At 38.3% G+C, this 10,644-nt stretch overlaps 1 protein-coding gene across 2 annotated transcripts; it reads left to right on the top strand.

The window, feature by feature from the left end:
• Positions 1-3,479: 3,479 nt before the first annotated feature.
• LOC140163936 (enoyl-CoA delta isomerase 1, mitochondrial-like) lies at positions 3,480-10,385 on the top strand. 2 transcript variants are annotated; one of them, XM_072187238.1, is made up of 7 exons: positions 3,482-3,899; positions 4,498-4,625; positions 5,661-5,810; positions 6,830-6,928; positions 7,412-7,493; positions 9,245-9,361; positions 9,918-10,385. In XM_072187238.1, exons 1-7 carry the CDS (start codon positions 3,770-3,772, stop codon positions 10,097-10,099), a joined length of 888 nt encoding a protein of 295 aa, XP_072043339.1. In that variant the 5' UTR covers positions 3,482-3,769; the 3' UTR covers positions 10,100-10,385. The 2 variants fall into 2 exon arrangements, with proteins under 2 accessions (XP_072043340.1, XP_072043339.1); XM_072187239.1 differs by lacking the exon at positions 9,245-9,361 and having other exon boundaries at positions 3,480-3,899.
• The last annotated feature ends 259 nt before the right edge of the window (positions 10,386-10,644 follow it).

Raw genomic sequence — 10,644 nt, 5'->3', positions numbered from 1 at the left:
GTAAGTCTGATGCTTTCCGCTAGGAATGCGACGAACACCATTCGAACGTCAGACCTATACCGTAAAATGGGGTAACTTCGGTCAGCGGGGTAACTTTGGTCGGTCAAATATATTTTTTTAAATGGTCATATTTTCGTACAGCAATATTGTTTTTAGTCATATTTGGTGTCAATTTGTTAAGAAATATGTTTGGAAGAAATAATAGTCGCTCATGTGTAATTTCCTTGAAATTTACGAAAAAGCGGGATTTTTGACCAAAATCAGCATTTTTTACATTTTTTCAGAAAAATAAAATCGATATTTGTGAGCAAGGATGTGTGTTTGATTAATTTTGCAAGGTGTCAAATGTCACAAAAAACAACAACTTGCCCATATTCAGCGAATATCAATTTTTTTGATTTTTTTTCCTTCATGGAATGTAATACTGTGACCAAAGTTTCCCCAAAGGCGGGGTAACTTTGGTCAGGTCATTTTTAACCCCTAGGGCACCCTTACAAAATTATTAAAAAATCTTTTTCAACTTCAAGGTGTAGAAGGGAACCCTAATGTCACAAAAAAGAGTTAATTAGAAATATAATTGGTTTTGTTTGGAAGCAGTGGTTTAAAAACTCTGAAAAGTGCCCAAAGTTACCCCATTTTACGGTAGATATCTTTTTTATTTGATATTTCGGAGGTGTTGATTAAAATAAAACTGAACATGCTTAGGCAGATTCAAATCTATTGTCAACTACTTCTGAAACATTTGTGCAAAAAAAGCTACCTTGCCTGAAATAGATCAGAATCCTTGATGATTGATTGATTGATTGATTGATTAATTGATATTGACTGATCTTTCCCGGTATAGATCATTCTCGGATACCCTTTGCACTTGATAAATCGTACCCACTCGCTGCAGATATTGGAGTTAATTTTTATTACTTTACATTATTTTACTCCACTTTACGACTCTCTACTCTACTCTACTCTACTCTACTCTACTCTACTCTACTCTACTCTACTCTTTACTTTACTTTACTTTACTTTTACTTTACTTTACTTTACTTTACTTTACTTTACTTTACTTTTTCACTACTAGGGCCTATAGGCCTACAGGGTGTCCCAATAAAAACGCAACCCAACTTTGACCCCTTTTCTCCCGTTTATTTAGAGTAAATAGTTTTTATTATTTATTGGCAAATTGAGTCGCAAAAATCGAACTTATATAGGCTACTACACTTGAGTGCTGCACGTGTTTGTTGTGGTTGGTGTTGTTGTTGTTGTTATTGTTTTGGTTGGATATTTAGTTCATTTCGTTCATGATTGAATCGCTATGGGAGAGTGCGCCATAGAGGAACTTCATCATAAACATTGAGTTGAGAAATTGTGATTATTCTGCTAAGCCTATATTAAAGCTATACCGTACTAATTTTCAGTTGGGTTGAGCCCAAAACACATCGTTGCCAATAATCTATAAAAAATATATTTTGAAATTCATATGAAATTGGACCAGAAACTTGATTTGCTAAATTTGCTGACATGTTGCTGATGAGCTTGAGCTATACGATGTGAGAATAGGTAGGCCTTTACCGGGGGCCTATAGCCTATACAGATCACGAAAATATTATCACACTGCTAGGCGGCTAGAAGTACCGGGTGTCCCAAAAAAAGGTTACATGTAGATTTTTGAAAATAATTTCGAATTTAATGTTAACAAATATAAATATCCTTTTCATGACATAATTTATGTACCTTCTACTAGTACCCCTGTGAATGTCAAGTTCACAACCTACGTACTTAGTCCGCATTCCAAGCATTCCTGAGCAAGCTCTTTACGTGAGAAATGCAACACGAGGTTCATTATACCGTCACAGCCACTGTGCATTTGGCGGGGCATTTGAGTAGGACCATGCAGCCATAGCATGGCAGATGCAGTATTTCTGATAAAGAATAAATCTTGTTCAGTTTTATTTCAAGAGTTCAGTCAGAAATGTAAAAACAAACAGCAGCGATTCCAAGCCAACAAAATGCAAACAAGGCCTAAATGCAAAAGATTGTTATTCATTTCACTATGTTGATGACATGAGATACAGCGTGCAGAACTGCTTTCACTAAAAACGTGTTCTTCTCTAATGAAAATCTTCCTTTATTTGTTACCACCAAGAGTCAAGAAGCTCTAAAACTGATTTATTTTCAGTGTACAATATTTAATTTTTCAATATGTTTCTTTTGTGCAATAAGTTCAACAATGAAAAGTAAGAGAAACACAAAAAGTAATAAAGAACAAGTCTGAAAACAAAGGTGTGCGTGTGTTCAACTTTTGTTGTGCGATATTTTGACGATTAGCCACTCTTGACACCCCTGTCATCTTGCGCTCATAAGTTAAGTTGCTTTTAAGATACGGAATTGAAACTTAGCAAACTGTTAGAAGAAGGATGAATAAATGTTATCTGAAAAAATGACATTGTTTTGTTGTACCATCACAAAATGCGGTTCATTTTCTACATGTAACCTCTTTATGGGACACCTTGTACTTTTGTGAGGACACCCCGATTATGGTAAGTGGACATTGCTGTCTAAATTGCAAAATTGGTGTCTGGATGGTTTTCTTTTCTTTTCACCCAAATTATAGTATGTGTACAATGCTGTGTGAATGGCCTTTTTTTTTTTGCGAAGACACGTAGGCCTACACAATGAATTTTATCAGATTATTCACATGTATCAGTAGGCCTACATCATATTAAAATTTGATCATTTCCCAGACTCAGTGGCACTCCAAATGACCCATGCACAGTGACATCGCCCCGATATCTTCATAGTAGAAATCGCCATGGTAGGTTGAATCCACAGCCACACATGGCTATTTTATTCGGACCTTATGAGATGCATATTATTAGCGAAGTGACCTGACTAAGGCTATGACAATAGACGGGGTAATTGATTTCTCGCTGTGTGAGCAAGCTTGTATACGACATTGCGGTCAATGGTTAATATACTGTCTCCACTTGAGTGAGTGCCGCTATAGCCTGCTGCGCGCTGTAGTCCATAGGCCTACAGGACCAACGCAATATAAAATTGAGAGTTTTGGTCAAATTTTGAGTTCAAAGCGCACGGCCAATTTTCAAAGCGCACGCTAACGACTATAATATCTGTTCAACACGTATTTTCAAGTGTATGAGACCACATCTGGTTTCTTGAGAAAAATTCACTTACGGGAGATATTCATCATTTTCTAACCCAGTATCCGAAGATTTTCGTCTGATATCAAAATCGTGCATAGCAATTCACGTGTATCGATCCCGTGTATTCATTTTAATGTCTCTGCTGCACCAAATAATTATTAGCCAGGCGATGTCGGTGTGCCATGTGGCATTGTTCCGTGTTTCCGTGATCTGAACGATACCACAAACTAATTTATCAATTACCGGTATACGCTTGCCAGTATTTCTTGCTCGAACAAAGCTTTATACAATAATGATTATTCTTCTATTGCAAATATAACGACATGAAATGAATGCTGCAAAATATTGCACATTATTTCTGTGCATGCGGTCCATGATGTGGCCATGACCTGGACACGAAATGTAGGTCAACCAACCATGAACCTGGACTCAGGCCTGCCTGGCCTTTAATGATTTATTGTTTGATTTATTCATATTTAGAGAGTGCATTCATATGGAAAAAAATTACCTTCATGTATATCAATTATACTTGTACTATGACATTAGACTGATTATAACGACCATACATTTAATACCTTTTCCCCGCGGATATTATAGGCCTACAGTTGAAAATGAAGATTTTACAAACTTCGTACCAAATCTATCGGCTATTAGCTTTTAACCAGGCTGTACCAAGTTCTTGTTATCAATGTAGAAGATTTAATAGCAATGGCATGGTAGACGTTACCGGTGTAAGCCATGGTAAGTGAAATTATTACTTATACATTCTCAAACACTTGTTAGGGGGCCGGAGGCTGACGAACAAAATTCAACACGAAAATTCTTCGCCCCCCCCCGCTTTCTGATCTCTAAAATTCCCCCCCCCCCCCTCTTTTTTGACATGAAATTTATGGGTCAACCCCATAGAAAAGCATATAAACTCAATTTTCCCGGGGAAATTTGTGGGTCCATTTTTGCATCAGGCCCCCCTTACAAGTGCTGGGAACGGTCCCTTAGAACATGGGCTATATATATAGTAGGCCTATTATACAAAATGTAGGCCTTCAGCTAAACGCTCCATGCGCCGCACTCCGCAGTATCAAGGAGAAGGCCTACGATTTTGTATCCATATAATTATACGGGTTAGGTTGGGGGCACCATGCACCATCATAGACTTCAGAGTCTAAGAAGTGACGGGTATGTGCCTGTCAATAGTCCCTTTTTTTTAAATCAAATATACCCGATGACCCCCTTTTTAAAGTCATACCCGATGGACCCCTTTCAGGTTCGAATACCCACTGACCCCCTTTTCTTTTATTTGTATTTATTATATTCTTTTATTACATCATTAATTTTTAAGGTATTGCTTGGGTAAAAATGAATAAAACACCGGTCAATTCTATGGACGGAAATTTACTGGAAAAGCTGGAAGCAGCGTTTGACAAACTGGAAAATGACGACCACTGTAGAGGTGTTATCCTAACCTCTGTAAGTCTTTATTTATACACGCAAAAAATTATTTGTAAAACGTTAAATTCGAAGTAACATGTTGCCTCAATTTTATTGAGTAATATCAGCAAGCATTGAGTTAAGTTTACATATTTTAATCAATAGTTTACACAACAAAACTAAGGCTGAAAGCTGAAATTTGTAATCGTAGTCAAAGTTTGAAGAAAAAATTGTTGCAACATTAACCCCCGGGGCATTAACCCGATTCGTTTGAATTGCCTGAGCATATTTCATGTTTGGAGAATAACTATTGCTTGTTTGCCTGCCACCTGGCGGGCGGGGCAGGGCCGTATCAAGCGGATCGGCCGGGGAGGCCATAGCCGCTCCACTGTTTTGAGTAATTTGTTATGTTTTTCTTTATATCTTTATTTCACATTAGAGGAAACGTACGTACAATGCCAATGCATTGTGGGACCTTCTCAAACCAGAACCATGTCTATAAACAAGTAGGCCTACCTGGCCATGGTTTTGTTAATAGCATTGACCTGAACTTGGAAATCAAATAAATTACGGTCTGTCCTCGTAATTTTGGTTGTGACCTTTGTGTTAACATATGGCTATAAACTGACTACATAGAGCAGTTTAGGATGACCGACGACCGCTGTTGGTCAACTTTACATTAAGGCTACGCATGGTTTTGATTTTTTGCCCTGCGGGGCTATAATTATATCGGAACTCCATTAGTTGCAAGTCCTCAATATGGGGGTTTCCGGCATCGGCCCTACCGGGCCGCCGCATTCTTGATGTTTATAATGGGCCCCAGCCTGCCATGGCTTAAAAATATCAAGGTCATAAGCCTGGTAGGGCTGAGGCCTGAACCTCCCATAGTAAGGACTTGCAACTAATGCAACCCATTTCATACTTATAGACAAGAGAGACAGTCCGTAACCTATTTCATTCTTTTAATTTTTGTTTAGCTTTGCCCCTTAATTTACATTCTTATAGGCCCTGCCCTCAATCGGGGGCTAATTTATAGTTTTGATCTTGTTCATACTGATTTCATTATCTTTTCAGTCGCTTCCAAATGTGTTTTCAGCAGGACTTGATATCCCGTTGCTGCTCCATAGCGACCGTACTGACGAATTTGACAAGATGTGGGAGGGGCTACAGAATCTTTGGTTACGGATGTATTGTTCACCACTAACAGTAGTGGCAGCCATTAATGTAAGTAATTAATGTCAATTGTTATTACAAGTGTGAATACGAAGGGATTGGTGTTGTTGTGTATAGTGTTGCTTACGTCGTCACCCCCCCCCCCTCTCTCCCCTCCTCCTGTTCTATACCCCTGTCAATTCCCTTGCCCTCCAATCCCCTCTCTGAATAGGGATTTAGACTTAGTAGTAGTCCCTTCATCACATGGCATGAGATTGTGCCATTTTGAAACGTATTTGCCATATCGTTGTACTGGAATTGACTGATTCAGAATCGGGGGAAAACCGTCACTCTTACTCAGAAGACCCACTATTCAGAAAACCCGTCACCCAGAAGGTCCGCTATTCAGAATTCTGAATAGCAGGCTTGTATTCATTTAAAATGACCCGCTAACCAGAAGACCCGCTAATCAGAAAACCCGTTAATCAGAAGACCCGCTACTCAGAATATATTTTCTGAGTAGTGGGCCTTCTGATTAACGAGCCCTTTGTAGAATCACACCCTGAATAGTAGGCCTATTCAGTCAACCCGGGCCACCACTCAGAAAACCCAGTTCTAAGGGTTAGGGTTAGAGCATGGTAGGTATAATACCTACCATGGTTAGAGCTAACTCAGTTCTTTTAAATGATTAAAACAACCCACTAGTCAGAATTCTGAATAGTGGGCATTTTGAGTAGCGGGTCTTCTTGGTAGCAGATACAGCCCTCTATAGCCAGAAAACCCGCTAGTCAGAAAAAATTCTGATCGAGTAGCGGGACTTTTACATAAACTACAACAAAAAGCCCACTATTCAGAAAGTTCGTTATTTAGAAGGCCCGCTATCGATTATATCTCAGAAAATTCTGGCTAGCGGGCCTTCTGAATAAACGGGTCTTCTGAGTGACGGGCTGCACCCATTCCATTCAGAATAGGTTTCACCATCTGGAGGGCATTATAACTTATTTTGGACTATAGTGTAAAATCCCGTTGCTGTCCAAATTTCACATTTCACGTAACAATCGTAAACTCTCTATATTTGTTGTTTGTTACAGGGAAGTGCCCCAGCTGGCGGTTGCATGATAACTCTCGCGTGTGATTATAGAATTATGGCTCATGGGGCACACTATATAGGTATCAGCGCACCACGATTAGTAAGTAAAGGCATAAACGGTTCCTTATAGTATAATGTTTAATGGCATGTAGTTTTCATCATCTTTGTCGTGTCACCATTAACATCATCAAATTCATCATCGCTCATCTTCATAACCATCATCATGATCATCAGCCTCAATGATCAGTTACAAATTCATCTTCATTATCGTCATCATCGGTTCATCCTCGATGTCATCATCATCATCATCATTCTGATTTCTCAATCCCTGGGGTTTGGTCTACTCAAGGCATTACAGCATGCATATTATCCTGTCCGGATCATCAGCACAATTGTGAAAAGTTTTCATTATTAAAAAACCACATATCCTGTAGAATACTTGAAATGACTATTTTCCCTGTCTTGTGTTTTTTGTTCCTTACTTTTTTACCTATTTGAAATTCAAAATTTGTGACATGTCACGTTGGCTTGAGTGGACCAGAACTTGTCACATTTGCTAATGACGACAATGTTGTTATCTTAGGGTATCATGCCACCACCATGGGTTCAAACTGCATTGAAAAACACTATTGGGCATAGACGTACGGAAGAAGCTCTAGGAAAAGGTATGACGTGATTAAAGCATAGGCTCTCAATACACCCTGAAGCATGTGAAATATACAACCTCATAAAATTACCGGTACGTGTTATTTGCGCAGTTTACCTATATATACACCATAGATTGTACGATGCCTTTAAATTATGATACCATGCATATCAAGTATATTATTATTAGGGGCACGTTGGCGCAGCGGTACGGGCTCTGGCTTGTAATCGGTGGATTGCGAGTTCGAGCCCCGGCGCGGCGGTGCCAGTGTGTTGTGCTCTTGGGCAAGGCGCTGTACCTTACTTGCCTCTCTCTACCCAGGGGGAAATGGGGAGCTGTTATGAATATTGTCCATTAAGTACGGCCCAAAGTTATAAACATGCCTTAGGCATTGTATGGCAGCTGACATCAGGGATGCAAATTGTGCGGGAAATGAGAGTCAAAATTGAGGAAATTATGCCATGGGAAGAAAAAAGAAAGTGAGGAAAAAGGAGGAGAGAGAAGAAAAGAAAAGAGAAGAGGAAGAGGGAAAAGAGGAATTAAAAAGAAGAAGAGTGAGGTACAAGATAATAGGGGAAGGCTGTGAGGAAGTGAAGCTACTGAATGGAAGAGGGGAACTCTTTAAAGACACTGGTTGTGTACAATTTGGAGGAATTCACATTATTGTTCAAGAAATAAGAGCAAAAAAGAGGAAGGTGTTGGTGTTCGAATATGAAAATGGGAAAATATGAGGAAATGTACAATTCATCACCATAGGAGGTATTTAATTTAACAGGAAAAAAAGAAGTTGGATGAAGACAGATGGAAACAGGGCTCATATCTGAGGACATTTAGAGAGGCAGCAATCATATCTGAGGAAATTTATAGAGAGGTAGCAATGAGGATTTTATGGGAACAAAAGTCATGAAGGAATTCAGTGTATCAATACTAATGCCACTGATGAGAAGAGGACAAACTGGAAAATATTGAGGAAATTTAAGAACCATAAAGCACTAAACAAGTTGTGCTCCTCTGACGAAAAATGAAAGAGGAATGGGGGTAAAGGAAAATAGAAGGGGAAAGGAGCCTCTGTCCGACCAAAATTGACCCAAACTAGTGTAAAATACCAAATTTTTGCGCGCGCGCGCACATTGTCATCATAAAGACTTTTTTGGAAGCTTGAAGACCTCACATACAGTCGTCCTAAAAATACACGCTATGTTAACATTCTCATCTTTTGAAGTGCAGAATAAAGCTATTTTATGCATGGTTATGATTGAGGAAATCTTGAGCCTAAAAACCTTGCTCCCGAGGAAGAAATCACAATTTGCACCCCTGGCTGACATATTCTAACATCAGCGGAATAAATGTTTAGCGCCTTGGTACATGTGAAAGGCGCTGTAAAAATAAATACCAACATATTTATATTATTTATTGATCCTACCATAGCAACAACAACAACAACACATGCATTCAACAGCCGTTTTTGTCTTCTTCAATTTCACTTTTTCTCAAATTTCTGAAAATATACATGGCCATCCCCATGGTAAAAACAAAATATTGAATACAACAACAAAGAACCTGGAAGGGGAAAACGTACTTTTTTTGACGTGTTTAATGACGATGTCATTTGTAAAGATCCATGATGTTGGATAAGCTGTAGCCTACGAAATTGTTTGTTCATTGGAAGTTTTTATGATTAAGCATGTAACTAAACAAGAAAATCAGTGGTACTATTTTTGACAAAAAATTGTTAATTTTAGCTATTGCTGTTGTTGTTTCTATTACTAGCTAAAATGTACAGTGTGGATGAAGCTTTGAAACTTGGTCTAATAGACAGGGCTGTAAAACCGGAACTTCTGGAAGTAACAGCTCTAGAGGAAATGGATAAGATGCTGGCAGTCCCAGGTTTGTTTCTATATAGGCCTACTCATATATATCTTCATCATTTCTTTTCTCCCTCTTTTATTTTTCCTCGATGTTCCTCTTTCTGTCTTCCTACTTTGACAGCGGAGACAGTTTTTTACTTTTTTGTTTCTTTCTAGTCTCTAATAACTTTTCACAGAATCCCTGTTTATCAACACATAATGGCCTCTAAACTAAATACCTGAATTTCCCAACTTGTTCATTATACAACGTTATAAGGATCATTGACTATGACCGTACATATAACCAGGGCCGGATTTACCTTTTGGGGGGCCCTGGGCCAGGCCATGTGCATTCAAGTGGCCAAGTTTTTAGAATTTGCTGGGATATCTGCGCATGAAGAGTGCGAAAAATTTTCAATTTTAGACTATTCTAGCTCAAATTGAAGCTGAATTTTGCCACAATGGGCCAGTGTGCGTGAAGCGCGAAAAAGTATATAACTACGACATGTTCAGGGAGCAAAAACATGATCTTTAATCAATAAAAGTCTCTTGTACATATCATAATCCTGAAGTACAACATTGGTTTTTCATTTCAGATCATGCAAGAATCCTTTCCAAGCAACTGATGAGGCTGAAGGATATACAATATCTTCGCGACAATCAGAAGAATGACCTAGAGTTCTACCAAAATCATGTGATGGGGGAAGAAACACAAACAATAATTAAGAAATATCTACATGATTTGAAACAACGAAAGAAATCATCTTACATTTATTAAGTTTAAGTAATGTATTCATGTTAAAAAACATACATACAGTCATGTACAGAGGAACTAATTATTTGAATACTTTTAACGTGTCAAGTGTGTTAAAGGGGCTGCGGCTGATCAGGCGTATGCCCTAAATGTTTTTCTTTTTCGAAGTCAGCTTTTTCACATGTATGTAAAACGTGTCCATATATCGTTGTAAATTATTCATCCAGTAGTTTAAACATCATTTTGATATTAAATCTAATACTGGAACTGATATTTTGCAGCTCATTCTGCTACGTTGCGTCCAAAACCAACTGATGATGGTGTGACGTCATTTCATTTCATTTCGCGTTATTCGTCATTAAACCAATTAGGATAAAAACACAAAAGTACACTTATTTCCATTGTGGTCCTTCAGCCATAATGAAGATATATAGGAGTAAAACAAAAATAATTACTCATATGATTTTTTTATAATATTTCTTCAATTGATGTTTTTAGGCATGCATCATCAGCAGACTCATACCAGCAAATACACCAATTTCATACCTGTAGTTGACTTCATGCTTGAA

The sequence above is a fragment of the Amphiura filiformis genome, chromosome 11 (genome assembly GCF_039555335.1).
Source record: "Amphiura filiformis chromosome 11, Afil_fr2py, whole genome shotgun sequence".
Lineage (NCBI taxonomy): Eukaryota > Metazoa > Echinodermata > Ophiuroidea > Amphilepidida > Amphiuridae > Amphiura > Amphiura filiformis.
This window is presented reverse-complemented; position numbering and strand designations above follow the sequence as displayed.